This window comes from Ambystoma mexicanum, chromosome 7p (genome assembly GCF_040938575.1).
Source record: "Ambystoma mexicanum isolate Mex_15411 chromosome 7p, UKY_AmexF1_1, whole genome shotgun sequence".
NCBI classification, from domain to species: Eukaryota; Metazoa; Chordata; class Amphibia; order Caudata; family Ambystomatidae; genus Ambystoma; species Ambystoma mexicanum.
This window is the reverse complement of record NC_090939.1, coordinates 402155184-402182599: the sequence shown is the minus strand read 5'-3', so window position 1 is coordinate 402182599 and position 27416 is coordinate 402155184. Positions and strand designations below refer to the sequence as shown.

The following is a 27416-nucleotide window of genomic DNA, read 5'->3' as shown; positions in this document are numbered from 1 at the left end:
GTCTTGGAAGCAAGACGACACAAAGCAACAACAGGTTCGATCCCCGGGTCCGCGCTTAGAAACCTCAGAGTGTTTAAGCGCGTTAGAAATACGTAACTAAGACAAAGAAAAAAATCTAATCTTAATCTGTGTTTCCTCTGTAACAGCGCCTCGATGCCTCATGGGCTGCAAGTGCGCTTAACAAATGCAAATAAAATAAAAAAAATAAATAAATAACTCAAACTGGCAACTGTAGATGCCTTGCAGGTGCAGGGCCTTTTAGGCGAGGGATCAGCTAGGTCCTGGTATTTGGTTCCTTATCACAGTCCCCAGGGTGATTCATCCCTCACTCTATCTCTCGGTTGTTTAATATGTTACCCCAAACTCCTGTTGGGCTTCTGCGTTTCTCTATCACATTCTTCCACAGTCTTTTGGTTCTTCCCCCTTCTGTTTCAGGGGTGTTTTGTGCCCAAACTTCTGTCTTGCCCATTAATCCTATTTGCCCTTACCCCTGTCTTCCTTTCAGGGGTTTTGACCATCTACCATCTACCCCTGGGGGTGGCTGCCAGTCTCTCTTGGCTTCTCTCTCTTACCCCCTCCATGCGGTATTCTCACGTCTTACTCTGTGGCCCATTTCTCTTTTACTTTGCTTTGCCCCTCTCCATTTCAGGGGACTTGGCTTGTTCCACTCTTCTGTTCAGAGGGCTTGCTTCTGTCCTGTTATCTCTACCAGGGCCTTATCAAGGTGTTGTCTTAACCTCTTCCCAGGTATGGCAGCTCTTCCACCTTGTTGTATTAGGTGATGTTTCAGGGGTACTCTACTTCTTCCCCCGGTTCAATCTGTTTTCTCAGCCTCTTATCAGGCTTATCATGCAGGTCAGCTCCCCCACTTTTTAGGCTTGGGTGGAGCTACAGGGAACTCTCCTTCTTCCACCTGGGTCAATCAGTTTCCTCCAGGCTCTTCAAGCAGCTTCCAGGTAGGGAATGCGCCGGGGTAGTCCATGCTCCTTCACCCAGGCAGCAACTCCTCCTTCAGGATACAGATCCTCTTCCATTCACTGGAGTTTCAAGAGAGGTACAGCGAATCTGTCCCTGACTGAGTCAAGTTCAAAGTGAGCTATAGACAGATTCCCCAACATTCTGTTGGCTGCTGATTGGGGGGAAGCCCTGCTTACAAGTTTGGTTGACAAGGTGTTTCCACTCTGGTCCCATTTTGTTAGGCTCTCTCGCCTGATTGGAAAGTTTGACTACTGTTGTTTTAATCAAGATTTCTCTTTCTTTCTTTTCCTTTTTTATTCTTCTGTTATCCTGAGCATCTTTTTAAATATTATTTATCCAATCTTTGGGGCACAGGTTTTTTTTATTAATGTAGGTGCAGCCTTACATTAGTTGCTCTATGATTTGAACTTGGGTCCTCATATATGTTCTATGTTGTTGCACACATCCTGGACTTGTGGTAGTGGTGCCAAAAGAAAAGGCTAGTGTTTTTCCTCTGTGGTCCTGCAGCGCCTCTCTGCTAGCATCTCTCACCCAGTTGCATCCCTCAGAGTGGAGCACTCCACTGTCTCAGCTCCCGGTTTGCCAGCACAGGAATTCTAAGGAGTGTGTGCTCTGTTTGTCGGGAGCTGTGCTACTATTGTTGTCATCCTGCTACAGTGTGCAGCACAGCTACCACCAACAGGCAGTCCTGGGTGAGCCTCTTGTGGGGATTATGGCACCATGATTCACTTGTGACCCATGAACCTGCTCTGTGCCACTGGAGAACAGTTGCTGCAGAACAGGATACTGATTCAGCAGTGAAAAGATGTACACTATACTTTTGTTATGGAGCTGATGAACGAGGGACCTGGTTTGCAGATCACCCTTTCTAAGATGGAATTACTTGCATCATGTAATTACTTTATCATCTCGGCCAGTGGATTGGAGGGAGGCCAGGAGCCCTTCCCACACCACCACGCCTCCAGGAGCTCAGGATGCCATTAGATGTCACGTGCCTGCCAATTCGGGTAAGGTGATCCAAAAACAACCTGCCCACCCATTTATGTCTGGCTGCCTGATCACCTCTGCTTCTCTGCTACACCACCAGAAAAGCCCTGCAGAGCATCAGGAATTCACCAACAACAAGTGCATTTTTATGTTTGAAAGCGGCCGCTGAAAATGGCTGTGCGTTCTCAGCATTGCGTTGCCTAGCAATGTTTGCATTTGTATCTGTTGCCACGCTGTGATTGGCTACCAGCAACTACTTCCCTACCTGAGGTAGACCGGAAGGCGAGAGACGGCCATTGTTATGAAGGTCTGCTTATAAAGGCCTACAACTGTCTGGACCTGTCCGGGCTGTTCTGGAGCCCCGGAGACATTACCATTTACCCACTATACACTGGTAAGAAAACTACTGCCTAACTATCCCTGAAGGTATCTGCTATACCTGGTGCCTGCGCTGATACATAAAACTCCTCCAATATCCAATCCTCACGTCCCGCAACATACCGATTTTCCAGGACACATTATGTTGCCTATAGTATGCCAGTTAAGTCAACTTTAAATTAACCCTTGATTAAATATCCTCAGTCTTGTTTGTGCTACTGTCTAACGTATACGGTACACATTGCTGTGTATACTTACACTCTTGTTCAACCCACTGCTCCCCTCTGCTCACACCAATCTACCTTTATTACCCCACAGTCATGCCTCCTCGCAATCTCACTATATACGTACTGTGATCTTTGATGGTCTACTAGTCAATGCTTGCCAAATGTCCACCTGTGTCTAATGCAACTACTTATCACTTTGTAATGCATTATTACAACCTTATAAGGCCACCTCTTGCTTCCTTGATATCACGGTTAGCCTGTGACTGTTTGAGTGCCACATGACTATTTGTTTCACAAAATGTATAAATGATGACACTCCACTTAGAGGCTCCACTAACACTGGCCACCAGCACTGACTAGCCTTTGACAAACGCTTGCCTACTAGATTTTATTGTCTGATGTTGCCTGAAAGTTTTTTTGCACAATTTTCTAGCTACATTGGTCACCATATAGCACCATTCTTCAAAACGCTTACGCTATCACAAAATATGTTGCCAACCTGTCACTTATGATCTTTTGCCTTGCCTATTTCTGTTACATATTGTCTACTGCGCTCTGATATCCATAACAGTACTATGCTACTTGAGGGCGACTACTACCACTCCTTACTAGGCCACTGCCCTTAATTTAAGTGTTTCCACTGTGAATTGTTCAGACATTATTGTCCTATTTGTCACTTGCTCCTAGTTTATCCATAAATATGTAACCAGTTCTAATATTCCACATGCCCCTAGTCCTAACCTGTTATTGTTTACCCTGTACCTTTATGCATACCTATGTTGGAGTCACTGTCCCGTGCATTTGCTGTTCTAGCCAATTGTGCACTCCATGTATACACCACACCCAATAGCCATGTTTGTTAGGAAGACCCTACCCAGCCTTCTACATATCTCAATCGACATAACCTTACTATACACCATGCTGTCCGCCCTTGATACCAGTACCCTATGCCAATGTCAGATAAGCTTAACCCTGCACCCGACACACTTTGGCACCCCCCGCACTTAGCAAATGGACCCTGTCCCTCAAGATGTCCACATCACTACCTCATCATGACACCAGAGCACCTACAACTGCCCTGCCACCTTGGTCAGGCACCCACTTACCCCACAACCTGCCACCACCACAACCTGCACAAATACCACTCACACCCTTCAACAAGTGACACAAACTCATGCTACTCGCCTGACACCCATCCTTCCTTGCACCACTACAAACAGAAACCTCAGACTATGCTCTAGACTCACGCTTACGCTATCATCACTCCTGCCACCTAAACATATGGCGCATAGTAAACCTGTCAGTATGATGACCAAAATTGCCAAATTACCTGATGCCTTACCTACTGCTATCACCACTAACCTTAACAATTTGACAGCACTTCCCAACAACCCTCCCATCATGAAGGGAGCTCTCATAAATGCCAGGTCCTTAGTGGCACATGCCCTGGATATTGCCAATCTCATCACATCCAATGACTCAGACCTGCTAGCCATCACTGAGACATGGCTTCAGTCTACTGCAGGGCCTCCTCTCTCTCTGGCAATTCAAGACAATTACTCAATTACCAGACTGGATAGAGAATATGCCAAAGGAGGAGGAGTAGCAGTTATATTAAAGAATCACCTCAACCTTAGAGCATTACCTAAACATAACTTCCCTCCTGCAGACTTCTCTCCATAAAACTCGCCATATCCACCTCAAGCACACTAAAAATACACTTACTGTATAGACCCCCAGGCCCTCTAGCCACTTTTGATGAGGACATCTCATTACTCCTGTCAGCCGATACCAAACCCAGCTCTCAAATACTTTTGCTGGGTGACTTCAGCCCAGGCCTCCATGACACCACTGGCACAGCTGCCTCACTAGTAGCTAATTCTATCTCAGAACTTGGGCTTTCACACCGGATTACTAGCCTACCCATAACAAAGGCAGAATCCTTCATTGGGTTAAGGACATGAACTGTCAGACCTCGATACCAACTCACCCTGTGACTGATCCAACCATCACATTGTCTCATTCAACCTCCAGGCTAACGCACACACCAACCATATCAGAACTATGGCACCACCCACCCTCTCCAGAAACACCAAAAAGCACCACACTGGAGAAAGTACTACCCCTAATAAAACCCATCCTTAACTTCAATAACACCAACAACTTCAATGACCCCTCTTCTCTAGTTGAATTATATAACTCCACCCTCACACATGCGATCCACACCCTAGCACCACTGAAAATGTGCAAAACCTAGTGCCCATCTCAATTTGTGGTTCACCTCTAACCTAAAAACTCTACGTGATACTAAAAGAAGAGTAGAAACTACCTGGAAATGACATCCCACTACTGCTAAAAAAGAAGCCTTCCAAAAAAATCTCTAACAAATACAAAATAGCCACCCTCCAAGCTAAAAGGGAGAAATACAATACCAAAATCTACAATGCTAAATCTAGCTCTAGGGAAGTTTTTACCATTCTTAGAGAGCCTGAATCCCCTGCTCCACCGATTGAAACCTGCTCTAAAGACAAATCATAGTGCACTGAAATCCAAAATGCCCTCATCAACAAAATATTGATGCTGCAAAACAAAATAGATACAAAAAAAACAGAGCATCTCCCCAGAATCCCTGCCCAACAAGAGTCAACCCCTCGCTACTCTACCTGCCAACCAATTCAAATTCACACCACTCTTGATCTTAGAAGTCGAAAAGCTAATTGCCAGTCTCAAACCATCCAGATGTAAAGGAGACAGCTTCCCACCCAATATCATTCAAGAGGCAGCTAAAGATCTGGTCCAGTTTATAACCTCCTTCATAAACAACTCCTTCAGGACTTGCACTGTCCCCACCAACCTCAAGAAGTCCTGGTCCCTCTACTAAAAAAGCCCAATCTTGACCAAAATATACCAGCCAACTACCGTCCAATTACAACGGTACCCTTCTTGCTGAAAATTCTTGACTGAGCCGCATATCTTCAAATTCAGGCCCACTTAGAAAGCTACAACCTACTGGGCTTATGGTAATCAGGGTTTAGGCCCAGACATGGGACATGGGACAGAAATGGTCTTAATAGACCTTAAGACACAAATGGATGAACAAATTGATAAAGGCAACCTATCTATCCTGTTACTACTTGACTACTTGACTTATCGGCCGCCTTCGACCTGGTAAACCATGATGTTCTCTGCACTCACTTATCAACTGCTGCCCACTTCTCCCACAATGCCATTTCCCGGATCCAATCATTTCTGAATCAAAGGACATCGAGGGTCCTCTCAACTAACACATAGGCAGATCCAGCGAAGGTGATCTGTGGAGTCCCTCGTGGCTCTTGCGTCTCACCAACAGTCAATAGTATATCCACTAAGCCTCTGTTTGACGACCATGATCATTTGGGTGTCACCTACACTAATTACGCAGATGACACCCAAATACTCATTCCCATCACCGGGAACTATGATCTAGGCTCTAAACTGCTAAACAAAATCTATCTTGTCATACAGGCATGGATGGCCACACACAGCCTCTGCCTCAACGATGACAAGACGGAATTACTCCTCATCGGCTCACAAACTAAACTCAATAAACTAGACAACAGCTTCAAAGCCTTCAACATTGACAGCAATACCATACAGGTCTCCAAAGAAGTCAAAACTTTGGGATTCTACCTGAACTCCTCCTTAACACTAAACAAACAGGTTAACGCTGCTGCTTCAGCTACTGCCTACACATGCAAATGAATACATTCATGCAGACCTTTCTTGACACCTGCCAATTGTCTCACTCCGGCCAGAGCCCTCATTCTCGCCAAACTCGATTATTGCAACGCACCATATGTAGGAACTTCCAAAAAACAACGTAACTAAGTTGCAGACATTGCAAAATAACACCCTCCGCTTGGCCCTCAACATTCCTAGATCGCACCACATCTCAGCCACCAGACGCAACCTCCATTGGCTATCCATCAAGAGCAGAATCTCTGTAAAATGCTAGGCCTTACTCATAAATGCCTGGCCAACTCAGCCCCAAAATATCTGACATGCAAAAAAATAATTCTGCACGTCCCACCAGAACCACTCAACAAAACTGTTTACGAGTCCCAATATTCAACCACCAGTAATCAGGAGGCAGCAGTTTCCCTGTACTAGCCCTGGCACTCTGGAACTCACTACCTACACACCGCAGAAACGTTCTCTCCTTCTTCTGTTTCAGAAAGCAGATAAAAAACTGGCTTCTCATTCAAGAGTAGCCATAAACATACCTAGCGATGCCATTACGTTCTCAACTGCTCACACGTCTCCATGCCTTACAGTAGGCCACCAATAACACTCTACACATCTGTTCTACATTTCCTCACCTTACTGTCTACATTGATATGTATCACTGTCTATATTAATGTTACTGATGTTACTGATGATTACCATTTGCATTACTGTCATTACACATGTATATTGAATTGTACCACTGTACCTCATCGTACAGATTGTACTGAGGACTATACTGTATTTATCGCCACTATAGCTAATTGCACTGCCTGTACCGTTGTTCAAAGGCTTTGTCTGTCTCCGTAACTTACACACCTAGATAGATACCTGAGGGTTTGGTGTGCTCTATGTATAAATAAACTAAACTAAACAAATTAATAAAAATCAGAAAAGCCAGAACTGCACCCTTGCGAGATGGCAATTGCTCACAGATGCCGAGACCAAATCCTACAGTTGACCTAGAGAAACCATTTGAGTGAAACCACTGCATGCTGCGATACCTAGTTCAACACTAAGAACGTATTTTCGAGTGAAATTGAATTCTATGCTGGATACAGGAATAATATACTTATGTAATGTAGGTAAACTACTAGAGAAAGTTCCAACGTTGCTGAAAATGCAGAATGCCTGGAATTAATGTTCCATGATAAGATTTAGAGTGTGAGCCTAAAATAAACTTTCTTTTGAGATAGTGGTTGGAACATTGATTACAATATGCATCCACATCACATTACAAAGGTCAAACTGACTTGTTTTCTTTAGAATAACTGTACTTGATATATGAAAGTGCGAATGTGTTATGGGTTTGTTGGTGAAATTGCTATTTGCCATCTATAAGAGAGTCATATATTAGATACGATGATCAGCTTGCAACTGTTAAAAGCAATCAGAAGACTAATGTGCACAGTCAACTCAACATAGGTCTAGAATCCATTATTAGATTGTAAGGGACTTTAATTCAACACTACAGCTAAGTCAATGCCTAGTCTGGGATGCTCAGGGAAACCCTTATTGATATATCTTTATGTCCAGTTCGTTTACTCTGGATGACAACCCTTATATAACACCCCTTTCTTAGAATCCCCCTGACCCCACTGAGCCAAGAAATAGGTTTGTTTGAAAATTAAACAATATATATTTATCACACTTTTATAGTAAATTAATATTTGATAGCACACTTGTGAGGATGATAGTGATCAACAATGGATAATGTTACAGTGGTACACTCTTTTTGATGGCTTAAAAGTGATACAGAGAGGATAAAGGAGCTGAGAATGCTTTTATGGCTTCAAGGACAATGCAATGATGAATGAAAATGCAGTACAGGAAATAAACCTGCTATGACTTCAACAAAAGACAATGTAATCACTTTTCTTTGACAATGCACCCCCTCCCCTTTATGCAAGGTAAAGAGATGGAAGGAAAGCACACAGTTCTCAGGAATGCAATCAAATATAATTCAGTTCCCCCCTAGCAAGCTTAGAGGAAAACAGGTAGGAGTTTTAAACAAAGGCAAAATACTTTTAAATGTGGTGGCAATGAAGTGATAAATATGCTAAAAAGGCTTTCAATTCCCTATAGGGGGTTCAGGGTAGTTGATAGATACTATGAATCAGTCCAGGCCAGCCCTATCAATGATTCAGGGATGGTTATTAGGTTGAAAACAGATTTCAGGGATGGAAGCAAAAACAAATATTTTTACCCGTGGCTAAAATGAAGCAAAATGCCAAATCGCGGCAATTTAGTCACGTGTGTCGAGCACAATTACAGAGATACGACCGATTTAGTAGAGGTAGTTTTTCAGATTTGAAATTTTAAAGCTAAGAATGACAGATGACAGTTTTCAGTTTTAAAGATGACAGAATGATACGATTCTAGGAGGCAGTTCTAATAGGCTAAAAGAGTTTGGATTAGATTATTTTAAACTAAGAGATTGGTTTTGGCACAGTGCTAGCTGGGTACTCACACTAGATTTTGGACGGGAATGCGACTTTGTCACGGATCAGGTCAACTGGTTGGACTGGACTCCTGGCGGTTCTCTCGCCACGGACGATCTCTGCCTGGTTCTGCTCATAGCGATCTGGGTCAGCCCTGCTAGTGGCACTGCACAGCTGTCTGGTCTCTGGTTCTGCTCTCAGCACTGCACAGTTCTGGTCCCTCTGGATCTCTGGTCTCTCTGGATCTCTGGAGATTGATGGATTTGAAGTCTGGAGTCTCCCGGCAAAGCGTCCCGCAAGAAAGTGGAAAGGGAATGTCTCTACCTGGGTTTCAATGTTCCTTTTATGTGTTTTGAAAATGGGTGTGTGCCTGGGCCTAGCTAAGCCTGCCCCTCTCACTTATCATTGGCCAGTTCCTCCTCTCTTCCTTGATTGGGGAAACTGGGTTGTGAGTCAGAGTGATGAGGTAGGTTTATGGTCAGAGGAACCTCCCCTTGTCAAATTGCACACAAATCTATTTCTGACCCAAATACATATTTATCTATGTACCATTTTTCTAATATTATAGGTCCAGTTAACATATTTTCTGTAGCACCAAACCATCCGATCCCTGTCTTTGTACGATGTTGTGTCCACTGATGACAGAATTCTCCCATTTTCATCCGGATAACAACCTCTACACCTTTCCAGATTTTACACAAATGTGCACCAGGGATATGGGTTTCAGATGATAAAGTGTCAGATTTTTAACATGCATACATTTGGAGTAACAACCTTTTTTTCCGCTTCTATCCCCAAGAACATACCACAGGTTCCTAACACCTCTTAAAATGTGCACAGAAAAATCACAAGAATGGTGGTGTTATTTATATAATTTTTACAAGTCCGCACTATGAATTATCCATCTTTTTAAAATCATGCTCTGGCCCCAAAGGGGTGTGGTTTTCCAAAGCACATGGTGGAATTTCTGGTTTATCCACTTCCCCCAAGCTCAGCTTGCTCTCACAGGGACTGCCCCTCTCAGTTTCTCCCAAGAGGAAGCCATTTTACGACCCCCCAAATATAACATTTGCCTGAGCCAGGGACAGTGCTTTGTTTAGTTTCCTGTAGTCCCCAGGTGCCACTCCCCTAATTCAATCAGAGAGGTGTCATCTCCTTTTGGCAGGGGCAGCAGGGTGCAGCCAGGCCTGGGAACACAGCTGCTGAATTCCCTCTCCTGTCGGGGGGCAGTTATCAGGCAGAATCCAGTTTCATTAAGCCAGGCTTCAGCTAAATGTCACTTTTGTTCCCAGTTTTTCTTCATTCAAATCAAACTCACAATTTTTGCACATGCAGCTAGAATGCTGATTCTAAGTTCAAAACTATGACATTTAACAGTTGCAACCTATGTTACACTCAAAAGTAGGTCACTCATTTATTTTAAACATTTCGATTTTAGTGGCTTTCTGTCCATTTAACTTAAGCTGCGAACATCCACAGCTCAGCCAGTTTTGTTATAAACATTGTTTTGGGCTCTTCATCTTTCCAGATTTTGTATGCACACAAGAATACATTCTGCCAAATGTCTGCTGGTGTTCATTGAGATTTTTGAATATCTTGTGATGTTTAAAATAGGCATTTTGAGCTTGCGTTCAGGGAAACAAAGGTGATTTTAAAGCGCTTTTTTAGCCAACCGGCACTGCTGTTTTTCCTTTGGCACACAATTCACTCATGGCACTCCTGGCCCATCATGCTTGCACTGGTGGGTGGCAGGTCAGGGGACCACTTTGCTGTGCGCAAAACTGCACGGTTCTCTAGGATTCTGGCGCAAATGTGGGCTTTTCCGCCCTCTTGGATTTCCTAAGCCCACAGCACCAAATGTTGCAGCATAATAGTCCAAACGTGGGTCAGGACACCCAACAAGATGGTGTAGTGTTAACTGCTGAAAGCACCAAGGAACACAATTCACAAATCACTTTCATTTATCAATGGTGACCGGTTCTGCATGTTTTATTTCATCATTTTTCTATATTTATTTCCCTAAATGTATTTGAAAGAAAAGAACATATATGACACAATACTTGAAACATGATTGACAGAAAGTGGCACAACTGTCAATTACTAGACAGGAAGTTCAACTTTACAAAATACATCAAGAAAGAGAGAGTGAGAGATTGAGGGGGTGAAATAAACATGGAGAGGGGGAAGATGGTGTACAGAAAGAGGTACGAGAGTGGGGAAGAAGAAAATGAGGGGTGCACAGGAAAGGGAATGAGACCAAGATATATTTAGAGAGAAACAGAACAAGAGAGACGGAGATAATATCAGATATGAGACTAAACTACCACAGATGTAACATATATTAGCTTAATTGTCAGTCATTTTCAGATTCTGGCCAGACACAGATTGGACAAACTGAACACCATAGGCTTCATTACGGAAACCTTGTAACAATGCAAGAATAATGGTTACGTGTATTTTGAGTCGGGCACAAATTGCCATAGTGCAAAACACATAGGTCTCTGATTAACAAAAAGTTCTGCGTCACGCAATGTAAGATTGTGCTCAAATCACATGAGTTGTACATGACGCTAAAAACATCAGTGATTCACAAAGGGTACCTTGTGCCAACAAAGCTCCATCGGAAACCACACTGTGCCTACCTGCATCAGTGCCACAAGAAGGCAAATGGAGGGCAAACGCGAAGGAGGATTACTGGGCAGAACAGGCATTAAGCCCAGTTATGAAGGGAGTTAAATGGGAGGCAAATGGCAAAGGAACAGTTCCACCCACCAAAGTGCAAACATGCCCTAATTTACCAACACAATGACGCTAATGAGCAAACACGAAGTACAGCCCAAAAGCACATCAACGTTTACGACCATGTTGGATCGAATGGTGGTAGTGCGTGCACTAGTCCACCATGCCAGAAGGGCAAGGGGGAGAAGGATAAGGCTCTTCCTCATCAGGACAACCATCTTATGGATGCTAGATGAGCAAGTGTATAGCAGAGACAGGTTTCCACCTCACATCATGGAAATCAGATTTTAGGATCAACATAATGTGCTCACATGCCATAGCCCCCATGTGAAAGTGCTAGCTGCCCTGCCTATCTTTGCCATTGGCTCAGTCTAGCGTGCCACAGCGATCACGGGGCCACATCATAACCCACACAATCCCGATTTTTAGAGCAGGTGGTGCAATGCTCCATGCCCTGCTCGCACACATGGCAGTGCCCCATCTCATCCAGGCAAGGCAAAGTTATCACACATCATCTACGCCTTTGTGCACTTCCCAAGGTTCCCTAAAGCCGTCTACCACACCCATGTAACCCGGTAGCTACCAAGACTAACTGAACAATGATAATGTAACACGAAGAACTGGCTTTCCATAAATGTCCAAGTCATCATGCATGTCAATGAAAATAACCCTGGCTCCACACATGACAGTCTCATCCTCCACCATTCACTGATATTGTGCACCGTTGGTGAGATATGGCTGTTTGGAGAGTATGACTAATTCCATACAGTCCTCAATACATACCAAAAAGCACATGATAGTAGCATGCCTTCCACAGAAATGAGACTCATGAATTGTTGAATATATTCCCCTTTGCAGGGCACACCCATTGTCATCATTTCTATGCACACCCATCCAGAATCCTCCAACACGTGCAGAAAACCAATACAAATATGCACACATTGCAATCTGACACATAGTGGAATGCACCTTTGGTGTGCTGAAGAACACTTTCTCGGCCTTGACCATTTGAGTGGCATGTTGCTGTGCACACCACCGGTTGTGCGTAAAATAATACTCGCCTATTGTGTCGCAACATAGCCAAAAAGTGGACATTCAGGATGATTTGCATCCCCATCTACCTGGGGCACCCATACATAAAATGAGGCAAAGGGCACATGGCGAGGCTGGCAGCAACCATGTGGTACATACATTCTTTAGATGCTGTCTAGCTCATGTTGTGAAAGACAAACAATTCTCTTCCTGAATGGAACTCAATCATGAGAGAGTTGGAGACCTGTTTGGTCTACAAAAGACCCAGGAAAGCCCATCCATGAAGGGGGAAAAAATCATGCCACAATGTGTGAAGGAAGACACAGGAAATTGGCTGTGCCATGCACGCAACACATATATATCAAGAAACACTAAATGGCAATGCCTGGCACATTAATGCATCCATCGCAAATCATTTCAAACAAATGCTCTTTGTCCCGTGAGCCCAGCATCCAATATGCCACCACTATGCCCAAGACCAAGTTGCACGCACACTCATCTGAAGCATGCATATGGTAAGGCACCTCACACTGCAAACATCGCTAGAAGGACTCATCAACAATGCACCATACCCCCAAGCAGGGAGATTGGCAAAGGAAAAAGCCAACAGCACCAATCCCAACAGTAACTCGATTGAGGCCCAACTATAAGGAGTTGGTAATACTGACAGATATTGAACATTCCCATCATGCTGACCCATGTGCGTGGATTGGCACCACAAGCACTGCAAAGCACACAGCACATGTCAGACCTAAAAAAAGAAAAATAAGACCATTATTGCACATAGACATCCCAATACAAACAGAAGAGGGCCACCTCCATAGAGCTCCAAATACCAACATAATAACGCATATACATTGACATTAATACCACCTACTACATCTCCAAAAATACACCCCTGGTAAGGGACAACAAAGATAAAACATGTCAAAGGTCCACATGTCAAGGACACACATGTGTCATTACATGTGCATCCCAGCGAACAGGCCATAGCACATATTTGAAAGTCCACAACATCTGTTCACAATGTCACATGACCTCATCCGATCACCAGGCTGCTGCCTAGCAACACCTTGCCAATGCCTGAGTCTTCATTGCCACAGAAATGGGAGAGCGAACGTCATGGACCATCCCACCAATTGCAACCATGGCATGGTGCATTTGCTCCCTTTTTCATGAATCGGGCCCATACTATTTATGGGCATTTTTGCACCAGGGCATAGTTTGCTCAGTTCTAATACCTTTCCATATTAGCAATAAGGTTCAACTTTGCCCTCATTCAGAAGAGCATCGAAAGAATGTTTTTTTTTGCTTTGGACACTCTTTGCTGTAAAGCTACAGCTATATATTGAGGCCCTGGTATGTTTAGAGGTGCACAGCAGTTCATTGTTTCCATAGCATTTGGAGCATCAAGCACAATTTCAAACAATTGCTGTCTCATCTGACAAGTTCTGAAGATAAGATGGAGGCTCCTAGGTTTTTGCTCTTTAATGCTCATGCATCTTTATTATATTAAGTCCAAGTTACTTTAATCGTGCTCTTCGAAAGGGCCCCCAAAGAGTCAGGAAAGCGCATGCGACTTTCAGTGTGTTCTACATAGTCTCCTTAAAGGGTATGTCTCTCCTATATTGTGCCTGGCATCTGCCAAGGCTTGGTCGCCCCGGTTGTGCAGGGAATCCATTCATACAAATGAGTGTAATGGCTGATCAGCATTCAGCATTCAGTGGTTCTTATGTATTTGTTATTTTTTATAAGCATCCTGGAGCCTTTATGTTTCTGGTCGGGCCAGTACCTGTTGGGTCATTTAAAAAAAACAAAAAAGTATTTTAATTTGTATTATTCTGTATTATTCTGATATATGTCACTGCCATAATGTTTTGCTTAAAGCTGTCCTAATAATGCGGAATATAAATTCATAGCACATTATTTTAGAGCCCGTGGGCCTGGTTTACAAAGTGTTTTCCAATGGTATGTTTCCATTGAAAGGTGCTTTTGTAAATCAGGTCCTATGTCGCCCTTTATGCTCTTTGGTGCAGGACCTATTTCACTTGGCCTTGGCTTTAATGTATTCTGCAAAGGGCTAAACTCTGCTCGGGCCGAGGTGAGATTTGACCTTCAGGTACCAATTAAGAAATCCTGTGTCAGATTCCATTATTTCATATGTCTTCAGTTTAGTTTCTCAAGAGGATTTGCATAGGACGTCGTAGTATGAAACACTTGCGTATGAGCGCGATAGAAATAAAATATCAATATCCATACAACAACCCCTACGTATGAACAGTAGTCCACTCGTACTGATGCTCAAATAATAACTGTTATGGGACTCTAGGGAAGACTATCTCAGGTTTTTATGGTCAAGCCTGGAGGAACCAGCTGGCTCAGTGAGAGGGTCAGTTTCCCTAACACTGATATTTACTAAAAGTATGCAGAGTGTCACTGCCCCATCCATAGGCATAGAGTGTAGAAGACTTTCTCCCGACTGGACCAATGTACACTTCTTTAGAGGGAAATCCCATCACAAAGACACAAAAATATCAAGGGTTTCTATGGGTTTCTTTTCTGAGAAGATCTCTCAGGGTGCCATTTTATACCATATGCTAATTACATGCAGGGGACCACCAACACGTACAGTCATGCATTGCTGAACTCCTGCATGACATGGTAAACACTCATAAAATGGAGTGTAATTACAACCAGTGAACTAATGCCAAATCCTTTACTCTTCACTTTTACTCTCTGCTTTGTAAGATATAAAACATTGCCCTACAAATTAGGCATTACAGGTGTTATTTTATAAAATATTCCTAAGGAAACTGCCTGTTCTTTAGCAGGTGATAAACCAAGGCATATCCCATAGGAATAAGTTGTTGTATGCCTGCATGAACATCTCATGCAGTCGTAAATCCGCCTGCTCGTCTAAGACGGAGGACAGAAAAGCAGAGAGGCAAACTCTGCTTTGCTGCACTCCTACGCCTTGGAAAGACGTCTACATGAAGAGGGTCCCTTTAACGATTTATTTTTCTGCGCCGCTCATTATAAAATAACCCCCATTTGCACTTCCGTTTTCTGCACTACTCTAAATGACCCCACAATGTTCAGTATGCACATTTGGTGCTACAGAGGGAGTTGTATTAGAACTTTCACAAACCCTTGCTTTGTTCTATGTTCCCTTTCTTTTTCAGGCATGTCATGTTTGAAAACGTAAATCTAGCTCACTGCATTTTTTCTGTTGTGTGGGCGTTTTCCTTTTCTGAGCAGGAAAGTTATTTTGTATAGCTTGGTAGATGAAGGGGTAATTATTGCGCATTACAGTGCAATATTTGCAAAACAGCATGTATGTACATTTACATTAGTGCATACGACAGTGCATGGAAGTCAAACGTTATGTTCCATATTCTTCAGAGTGCCTCATTTCTTTTTAACATGATACTAAAAGTGAAGTATTAATGTGAACACGGCAAGAATTTAAGGAAGCTAATGCACACACATAGCTCCTTATCTTCACATGTGTGCAATTTAAAATAAAACGTGATCGAAAGTATCACATCTTTTCTCTAATTGACTATATTATGCTGATGCTATGAGGCTGCAGCATAACAGTTTTACCTTTATGTAAACTGATGTACACATTGAAAACATTTTGATTTAACAGCAGTTTATATATACTGCCAGCTAGCTTGTTTTTTTAATCGTACTTTCGGCCACAGCGGCATGTGCTTATGAATACTATTACCAATATAAAGGCAAACAGTTGCACGCACTGCCTAAGTCTTTATTCAGAACACCCACCCCTGGGTCATTTTTAATTGATTACACTGGGATTATATTGACAGAGTGTTACTGGCGCTCATCTTCATCGTGCCCTGGGGGACAGTACAACTCGATCTTGTCTACAAAATGAAAATTCTTCAACAAAGCCAAATGCATATGTCTCACTGCTTAATTCAGAGCACAGGATACAGGGGGCTCTATTGAGTTTTGGGAAATAGGTCTGATTATGTTCATTTTTAATATCCGAGGAGTCCATGGCTTTTATGAGCATGTTTCTTCCCAGCGCTGAGAATCTCCCTAAGGCTTTATATTTCATTTTTCCTTTTGGTATTTATGAAAAGGTTAACTCGTTTAAAGGGGTAGTTCGCTGGTAGCAAAGGTAGCAATACTCAAGGGGGCGAGCAAGGACTCATAACCACCTTATTAAACTAAATAAAAGTTGCCACATTGTTGCAGCCCTCTTCATTGATTGGGTTCTGAAACAGTTTATTTTATTCTGAATTGTACAAATCTGACAATGCTCGCAAAACAAGACACGCCTTCACGTTTTCAGCAAACAGTCATCGCAATGTTTACTGACACACACTCTAAATAGCAGACGGTTCAGATTGCCACAGGCCAACATCTCAAAATGATATATTGTGTTTACATATTTCACTTCCTTTGATTAGAGCTGAGATGAAAAAGTCAACAATTGCTAAATTAAGCCATTTGTAGTTGCTATTAAACAAAAAAAAATGTTTAAAACACATGACCAATAAAATGTAACAGTCAAATTCAGAACGTGTTTTCCCTCAAGCGTACATTTTGTGTACTCATTTAAGACATGCTCACTTATACATGTGTGAGAAATTGATTTCTTTTTACAACTGTTTATAAAACCTAAAAGGAAGGTAGCTGTTCAACAAAGAATCTGGCACAAAGAACACAACTTTTACTACTCTGGACAAGCCATCTGAAATATCTTATATTCAAACAGGCATTATCAGGGTACCAAAACAGAAGTGTACACCATTGCGCTGGGAAAAAGATACTACACGTTGCATTGCCAACCGCCTGTTCCCTGCACCTTATTAAAGAATTGCAAAGTTACTCGGAGAAAAAAAGGGACGCAATGTGTCTCTACAACACTGCACTGAAGGTGGCTTCTCTAGAAAGCTTGCCAAGCACGAGCGTTTCTTTTTCAAGAAAGATTGTACATACTCCTTCACTTGGTTGTTGGCAGACGAGGCAAGGACCAGATCCCTGTAATACTGAGATCGCCACTGTTAAAAAAAAAAACATACCTTTGTTAATAAACTATAAGCATTCAATTGCAACAGCAATCAATTATGTACACATGTAGATTGATTCCTGTGAATCAGTGCACTGGCAGAGTACAGCTGTTTTGTGCTTGCATGTGCAAAACACACAGAAGAGTGAGCGACACCTTACTATCAATCAGAAGTTCAAGGTGACTGCACAGTGTATTGCACTGTATACAGTCATTTTCATTTTCCATAAAGTAACGCATGGCAGCCTCTTGGTTGCATGATGATATTACAAAAATATTGGCACTCAATTCGCTGGATGCATGGATGGGAGCATTTGTATGTACAAATGGACTTAGATAATGAAGTTGGCATTACTTATTGTAGTAACTCTATGATCGCTGTCATCATGAGTAATGAGCACCAGCTCTTTTTCATCATTCTTAATGTTTTATTTCAGGTAGAATTTTGATTCTCCAGAACGGGTGTAATGCAAGGAAGGGGGCAACATGAAATGGAACAATGTTTCTTTTATCGTCGGAGCTGCGCTCATCCTGTGCCGTTTCCAGCAGTTACTCGGTCAACTCACTCCAGGTAGGAACCACTGCAATACACACATGAATCTATCTTTTTTTTGTGTGGCTTTTAGTTTATGTAATCGAAAATGTACTTTTGCCAAATGATTTTGGTTTTGAGTGTGACCATCATCTTTCTGAATGTGGATGCATGCTGCATTGAGTGGAAATGTGTATGTACAGCCTGGTATATGCAGTTGCTTCATGAACCAGTAAGGGTTCATATTTAGATGTGCTAAAGGTATAACATTATTGCATGATACTGGGGTTAATTCAAAGATAAACTGATGTTTTTTTATTAAGAATATGGAGGTTAGATACAAATCAGTAACATTATTTTCGGGCTTTCTCCTGAGTGCTGAAACGATGACATTGATACAACTTGCAACTTAAACAATTTTGACTAGCATATTAGACGTTTTTACATACATTTTGAAATGAACATGCATTCAGAATATGTAATTATATATGCATACCTTGCAAGTTGATTGACCACTGCAAGCTGCCATGCTACAACACTCAACGTATCTTTCTTTTCTGTACTGTTGTTGATTGACTACGTGGAGCTAATTGGAAGTAAGTTTATGTGTCCACAAATGAACTCTAGAATTGAAAGAGAACCTAATGAACACACAATCTACGTGGTAACATCTAATGCAAGGCAACAATCTAAAAACAAGGACATAGTATGAGACTCTTTAAACAGATTAATTAACCCCAGTTCTGCAGCAGTAACAGCAGATGACACTATCATGCTCAACATTGTCTCAGCTCCATTAATGTCCACTATACTATAGATTGACTTAGGCAATGTCAAATGCACAACTTGATACATTGGCATTGTGACCCACTAATGCAAAATACACTGGATAATTCTAGAATGTCAGAAGATTCAAATAACCAGTAGTTACGTGCTTACTATATTGCATAATTTGAAGGCAGTCTAACACTTGATTCTCTTGTAATAAAAATGTCAATGCATTAGTTTGATTAATTCTCTGTCCACTAATCTATGGAGCACACGTATTAAAAGTGATACAGTTTACACCATGCTAGATAACCTAGTAGTTTGCCCCAGTTGTAGAATCTCAAAAGGAAGGGTGACATTTTGATCTGTCAATTTTATCTTAAAAATCATATCCCAGAATTAAGAAAAAGAAAACAGTTTATAGCTTACAACCACTAAAGGTACAGTGAGCTGAACAACTATGTATTAATAAGTCAGCTTGCTAAATACATTTTATATATGGACACTTCCTGAATCTATTTTGCAAAAGGACATAGTGTATTATGTGACAAATGTTTGTCCTGATGAAGTGTCTCTGATACGCATTCAGATAATGGCTGAAACATGTTACATGTTTATATGTATGGGCATATGGTTTTGCAATTGGTTTCTTTATTGTTAAATATTATTTTCATATGCATGACATTTCTATAAGCAGTGGTGTTTAATATCACACTCCAGTAAATCTGGAAATCATAACATAAAACTGTTTCCATGGATCAAACATTGTGTCCGTTGCCACTGTGTTGACATATCTGCATTTGGAACAACAATATGTGCACATCATTTCTCTAATGCTCAAGACTTGGAACATTGAGTGTTAATTAGTACATTTTCATTTTCATTATTTGTTGTCCTTAAGCACATACATCTAAAAGGACATAAGTATGCATCTATCAATCTATCTAGATAAAAAAAGGGTTAAAATACAAGAACACAAGAATAGGAAGGCACTCACTTTCAGGGCTGACCAGGGATATGGTTGACAAATGCCCACACGTGCACACACACATGAAAACATTACAACATAGGTACTCAGAGACATTCCCTCAAACAAGGACCACAACAAACACTCTGAAAGCTCAGGACTTGGCTGCTAATTGGATTACACATGCACAGCCACACACATAACAATGACATTTAGGAAGTTTGAAGATGGCTGCAGATAAATAGAACACTTGTGAATATCTCTGGATTAGACCACTAGTATGTATACCAAATATTCAAGGACAAACACATGCAGAAACCAACTGGAAACCTCCGGTGGTGCCTGAGAAAATGTACATGCATGTCAATCACACTCAAACACAACCACACATATTGGTTTCAAGTTTGCACAAGTCAGAATTACACATTTCTAGACCATATAATATTGAACAAATAACTTTGCCCACCCACAAACAAATACATATAAACCTGCAATATCGCCATAAGAACATTTTAGTTTGGGCATATAATGGAGCCAGTTTCGTTTTCAGTCTAGCACAACGTTCCTACGTGGATAGTTTGGAATAAACAGGAAACCCTAAATATATCAACATGTCAGTCTATTTGATCCTGACATTGTCTATGTGCCATCTGTAGGCCTGCTTAAGTTTAGATTGCCTTATAAAGAAAAGTGATGCTTTAGGTATGATCAGGCTCAAAGTATTCCTTCTCCCGGTGCAACCCAATCGAGGTTCTGTCGAGCAGAATAATATTATCAACATAAAGAAAAGTGGGGACAGCATACAAACCTATTTTGGGTGAAAATAATATGCATAGGACCAATTCCTACAAAAAGTCAGATAGATAAAGATTAAAAAGTCAGGGAGCTATAAAGCTTTGTTGGTAGTTGTTTTGGACTGAGTGTTTGTGCATGGACACCAACATTCCTAACATTTGCAGACTGTTCAATTTAATTTTATTTGAATGTGCAGGTAGGAATCACATGGTTGCCATACCCAACATGTGTTTCACCAGCAATCTGCCTGGAAACATTTGCCTAGTTATTATTTTTGTTTCTGATTTGAATTTCCTTTTCAGTGCATATTAAAATTGTATAACATTCCAAAGATTACTCTCAGATGAAACAGACCTATGCACCCCACATGCATGAATTCGGACAAAATAATGCTCTGTCAAAGTTGTAAACAAGTAATGTGAAATGTTTAGTGTTGCCTATTAGAGAATGCTGTAGACTACTTCATTATGAGAATGGGGGTAATGTTGAAACATCTATTTATATAAAATGCTTAGGTATGTTTCCGTACTCAGCTGATGCAATTTATCAGTGTTAGGTTGCCTTCTGCTGTCGAAATGGCAAAGAGCACCTCTGTGTGGACTTCCAATTCAATAAGAGCTATCTTTTTAACAAACAGAATGAGCACAGTTCTATGCATTTACCTTCGGCTTCCACTATCGCAAACATTTGGAATTATTTCAAGTTACTTCTTGCCACCCCCAGTTCACTTCACACAGGTCACAGCAGTTCCAGTACCAATGAACAGTGAATTACTGGCACAACATTTCAGTCTCAAACAAGCAAAAGTCTGCATTATGAAGGCCTCCTCACAAGCTAAAACTGAAGATAGGCGCTGTAATTATGCTACTATGCAATGTTATGCCATCACAGGGACTCAGCAATGGAACAAGGTTGACAATTACTGCCTACAAAGACACATCATAGAGGCCTGTGTAATCGATGGAACGTAGATACTATTCTTATACCGTTCATACCTCACAATACATCTGATACAAATATGCCTTTCAAATTCAAAAGAATGCAGTAACCTATATGTTTAACCTTTTTGATGACCATTAATAAATCACAGGGACCTACGCCCCTTTCCTGGAAGCGATATTTAAGAATTTGGACAGAAGTGACCCTATGAATTACCGACCGATATTCACCTTTAAAATATGCTAGAACAGCATATGTTATGCCAGGAATGGCTGGTGTTTTATATACCTCCTGTTTTTGAGATGCAGCTTCATTTTGTGCTGTGATTAACAATGCAAATGTACCGTGTGTATATACAAATATTGCCTGTAAGTAATATCCCATATTTGTTCTGAGGCATACATTTTCTCGTACACCATTTAGCAAATATTTATGCTTTCCCAGCGTGTTAAAATGTGATTTTTAAAGCATACAGTATTTGCAATGATACATTATTTTACAGTTATAATGAGGCATTATGATAGATAATTGAGCTAAGGTCATGCTACTAAGATTGTATGCTGTTTATGTTCATCGATCTCATTCCCAGCATGCCCCACTCAGCTCTTCATCCTTCCAAGGCCTTGAGGAATAATAACTCCTTTGTTCAAGAGGCATTTCCGTTTGCTTTGTGTTATATAAATGGTAATTTGTAATATTCGTTTTGAGTTGTTCATCAATGTGTAAGCCTGATGATCAACACTAATTGTTCAAAAACCAAATTTCCTTTTTATTACAAACATGCCCTCCTCCCAGAAGCCACTGGAACATACTGCATGAAATATGTAGCCAATGACCAACAAAACAGAGGACTTTAAATACATCTAGGAAAGATGCAGCACCCCCTTCCTTCTGAACACCATCACTTCAATATGATGGTAACACAAATGAGTACAAGTGAAGAATGCATAAAAGGAGTAAAGTTATTGGCTTAACTCTTTGGTAACTGAAATAGCATTTTAATTTTTGCATTATTTGTTGCTATTTTAAACGTATTGTCTTTTTTACATCGGTGCTTCCACTTCCAGTGCCATATTGCAGAAATATACTGTAGTTAGATTTTACAATATGTGTACCAATGGTTCCATGTCATGGTATCAACAATAATTACTTTGTGGTAATGTACTATAAAGTAATACATTTTAATTTTTATTTTGGACCCCTCTCCATGTCTCTGCTTACCTTCATTATTACCCCTCCCCAAAACCCTCCTCACCCGCTTTCTACCACGTAACCCTTAAATACTCATATTTGTCGAAGTAATTTCAAAGTAAGTACCACAAAGTAATTACTGTCAATTAATGAACATGATACTCTACCAATAAAATGTTTTTTTATTCAATGAGTATATACGTATTTGTTTTCAGAAAACAAAACGTTGCTCAAGGGGCGTTGTAGTGCAGTTGCTCAAATGAAAACCTTTGAAATTCAGAAGAAACAAAACTTTGCTAAAGGGATGATATGGTTGTAGCCAGAATTGAAAAACCAAAGAAATATGCCAGCTATGGTAAACTATGCAGCCATAAATCACGGCCCCATCATGCACTGCTTATACTAACACCCATGACATCAAAGATGACATCACAAATGGCATTATCGATTACATCACTGATGACATCACATATCCTAGGAAGTTTATTTTTGTTTAGTGACTGTATGGATTGTAAATAGAGGGCTTGATCTTGAGATCCCACATTTAAAGCATGACAGTAATACTTTTAAGGTGCTATATCTGTAGGCCCTCGCCTTGCAGAATGTCCTTATGTTATTTTCCTTTGAGTTTGCCCTGGGTTCATGTTACACATGCATGGTCCCAGATATAATACAATCTGTACTAGTTATATGTAAGATGACTGACTCTGACTCGCTGGCCATAGCATTGCTTCCCCAATTACTAGATGTTTTCTGTCTGTGTTTATCAACAAATAAGCATAGCAATTCATGTATACTTAGCCCTTTTAACAGATAAAGAATAGTCTGCTTCTATTGCCTATTCTGAAGCCATTGACTACATTAATGCATTTTCCAATTGAAATGTTTGTGTGAATGCTCTGCCACACCAGGGGCATCACAAATATATAACACATGACCAAATAAACAAATGGAATACAAAGAATAATAGATGTTTTTATTTGTATTGACAAACACAAGTATACATTGGATGCATTAATCAAGCAATCTCACATAATCTTTGATATACAAATTAACTGGAGCTATCCAAAGTATAAAACAACATGAAAGAGGCATGTATTCAGACTGATTAGTCAGTCAAATTGGTTTTGCCTAGCCAACACATGTTTCGAGCAACCGCTCTTCCTCAGGGCTGTGCTTAACATTTCTGTATCACAAAGTAATATGTCAAAGCAAAAAGCATATGATGAAGCATATCAAATTAGGTTAACAAAAAAGACCAAAGCAGATACAAAAGCACTGCGAAAGAGAACAAGAAAGGAAACAACATATTCTACAATTAGTGAAATGTTAATGTTGCATGTTCAAACATTTATACATGAAAACAGGGGATTGGATAAAATAATTATATCCAAGTATCATCATATATTGTACATTTGACTAGTCCATGCTACATGGTGACTGAGGTGTCCATCTGAGGTGAAGTGCTTGCCATGCATTTAGGCCGGTGCCCATGGGTGGGACCATGGATTACATGATTCATTGCCACGTTTGCGGCATGGTGGGTGCACTAAGCAGCATGCTGGGTGCTAATTGTCTGTTTTCTATAGTGATCGGAAACAGGTGGTTAAGTGTGCATGGCATGCATAAAGTATGTTAGCTCACAACAGATTCATAGAGAAATGGGAGAGAAATGTCCATACCTGATGTTGTATAGTATTTAGAGCCTGTGTATGTAGGAGAATATGCAAAATTAATAAACCTAGATCATAACTGCCCCAGCAGGAATTTGCTGGAATTGCTGGTTTGGCATATGATTAAAGGTTGGCTATTAATATTGATAGCCTACAGGAAGAATAACGTATAAGAACAGCATAATTTGTATTTGTTTTATTTATAACGGGCATACCATCAGGCCCGGAGGCATCAGGGTGCACTTTGTGCAAAGTTACAATAATGCATATATACAGACAAAAATTACATTAACAGGATTTAAGGTTAACAACAATTGCAATAAACAGAATAATAAACAGTGTTTCTAACTACATATATTACAGTGATTACGGTGCCGCTAGACTTAACAGAGGATATACCCATAGGGTGTAAGGAAGTAGTAACGGAGGTCAGAAGGGTAGAGTATGTAAGACAGAGGCGCAGAGCATTTCTTAGTGCTGGTTAAATAGCCAGGATTTGGTTTTGCTCTTGAATGTGTTGAAGGAATCTTCTGCTCTGATAGTAGTTGGCAGGGTGTTCCATAGTTTAGAATCTAGGACAGGGAAGCTAGTGCCCCCCGCTTTTTGAAGTTTAAACCTAGGGATCGAAAGATAGTGCGTCTGGGCAGTTCTTAGGGGACGGGCTGTCGAATGGCGGGACAGTCGACTGCATAGATAGATGGGGGCCTTGTTGGCCAAGCATTTGTGCACGAGGGCAAGAGTTTTTAGTGAAATTCTCTGTTTGACAGGTAACCACTTTAGGTTGGTCCTGGATTCTGAGATGTGGTGGTTACGAGGAATGTTTAAGGCAGCTCGAATGGCATTGTTCTGGGTAGTTTGGAGTTTGTTCAAGTTCTCTTGGCTGGTACCTAAGTAAAGAGCACTACAATAATCAATTTTTGCCATAATGAGAGTTCTAGCTAGTGTGACACTGTTGGGGGTGGTAAGAAACGGTCTGCAGGCTGCAATGAGTTTGCACGTGTAAGCGGAGGCAGATCTGACTGTATTTATTTGTCTAGATAAGGATATGGTGGCGTCAAAGTAAAAACCTAATGTTTTGCTGTCTTTTGAAACTCGTATGGTATTGCCGTCTATGTTAAAAGACTGATAGGTCGGCTCAAGTTTGCTCAGGTGTTGTGCGGTACCCAGGATAAGGAGCTCCATCTTATCGTCATTTAGGCATAACTGGTGTTGGGCCATCCAGGCTTGGATGACCAGGTAGACGTTGTTGAGGGCCTTGGTGTCAGCTAGATAATCACCTGTGATGGGAATGAGTATCGGGTGTCGTCCGCATAGTTAGTGTAGGAGACACCCAGATAGTCAAGCACATCAAAGAGTGGTTTCGTGAAAATGTTATAAAGTGTAGGTGACACGCAAGATCCCTGAGGTACGCCACAGTGAATAGGGGAAGGGTCCGCGGTTGCGGATGGTGCAAAGACCCTCATATATCTATTGCTCAGGAAGGATTTGATCCAAGCCGCAGCCGAGGATGAAAAGTTGGCAGCGGAGTGGAGGTGCCTACATAAAATCTGGTGGTTGACGAGATCGAATGCGGCAGAGAGGTCGAGGAGTAATAGCATAGCTAGTTTGCCCTTGTCCTTCAATACTTAAATTTAGGTTTTTAAGTCTATTAAAGCAGTTTGCATCCCGTGTCTGGGCCGAAATCTGGATTGTCGTGGACCTAGCAAATTATTGGATTCCAGGTAGTCTTGAATCTGAAGGTAAGCTGCGCGGTCCAGAATCTTAATGAATGGGGCCAGATCATGGGCAGAGTCCTTAATAATGGGAGCTGGGCAAGGGTCACCTTGGCAGTTGCATGGTTTAATTCTCAGGATGATATTTTCTACCTCAGTAATGGTGAGCGGTGAGAAGGCGAATGGTTTGGTGTTAGAAGTATCTAGAGGGAGGGCCCTGGCCGGGGAGAGTGAGCGATTGTCAAGCTTCAGACTGTCCTGCTTGTCTTTTATTTTGGATTGTAGCATAGACATTTTATTTAATAAGGCTGCTTGAATTTTAGCACACCATTTACTATCTTTTTCGTGCAAGTGTCTGGGGGGAGACTGGGGTTTCTAACTCTTTTAGGATTCTGAAGAGTTTCTTTGTATTGGAATCGGTTTGCAGAATACGGTTGTTAAGAGACTCTTTTTTAGCAGTGATGATGGCATCTTTGTAGGTGAGGGAGGCAAGAAGGTAACCATCTTTGTGCTCATCAGAAGGGTGGCTCTTCCAGCAATTTTCCGCAGAGCGTTTAACTTTACAGAGCATTCTTACCTGTGGGGTGAACCATTAATTAAGATGTGCTCATGGTTTGGCCTTCCTAAGTTTAATGGGTGCTATAGTATCTATAGCCGTGAGCATAGTTTGGCTATAGGTGTCTGCAAGGGAGGTGGGATCGGAGCATTAGTTAGTAGCCGCATTGAGGGTAGGGAGTAACAGTGGGAGGAGTTTCTCCTTAGTTATGTCTTTTTTACTTCGATTAGGGAGTGCTGGGGCTATTAGTGTCGGAACCCGTGGGGTTGCTTCTATATTAAAAGTTATGATGTGATGGTCAGACCATAAGCACAGGATATTGTCGAGAACCTTAATATTGCAGCTAGAGCCAGCTAACCAGTCAATGGTCCTGCCTTTAATATGGGTCGGTTCTTGGATGTACAAGGTGAGGCCAAGGTCAGTTAAAGCATTCTCAAGATCAAGAGCCACGGGATCTTTAGGGTCACCACGACCTAAGTTGAGGTTGGCTAGGATGATTGTTTGTGAATTGATTTTGGTATTGTCAAGGAGGAGCGTAGATATTTCACCAACAAAGGTTGGTGCCGGACCTGGGGGCCTATAGATGAGGTGGAGGGTGGCCGTTTGGTTAGGCGATAGTGATAGTTTGACTGACAGCAGCTCACCTGATTCGAGTTTGGAATCGAATACCACTCTTAGGTTGAGGGAATTTTTGT

At 41.4% G+C, this 27416-nt stretch overlaps 1 protein-coding gene across 1 annotated transcript in view; it reads left to right on the top strand.

The window, feature by feature from the left end:
• The window catches only part of ROBO1 (roundabout guidance receptor 1), a 2404538-nt gene that overhangs the window by 380533 nt on the left and 1996589 nt on the right, over positions 1 to 27416 (top strand). Inside the window, exon 2 of the mRNA XM_069636443.1 lies at positions 18026 to 18159. Coding sequence (XP_069492544.1) covers positions 18075 to 18159 — 85 coding nt within the window. The 5' untranslated portion in view covers positions 18026 to 18074. The remainder of the gene's footprint in view (positions 1 to 18025; positions 18160 to 27416) is intronic.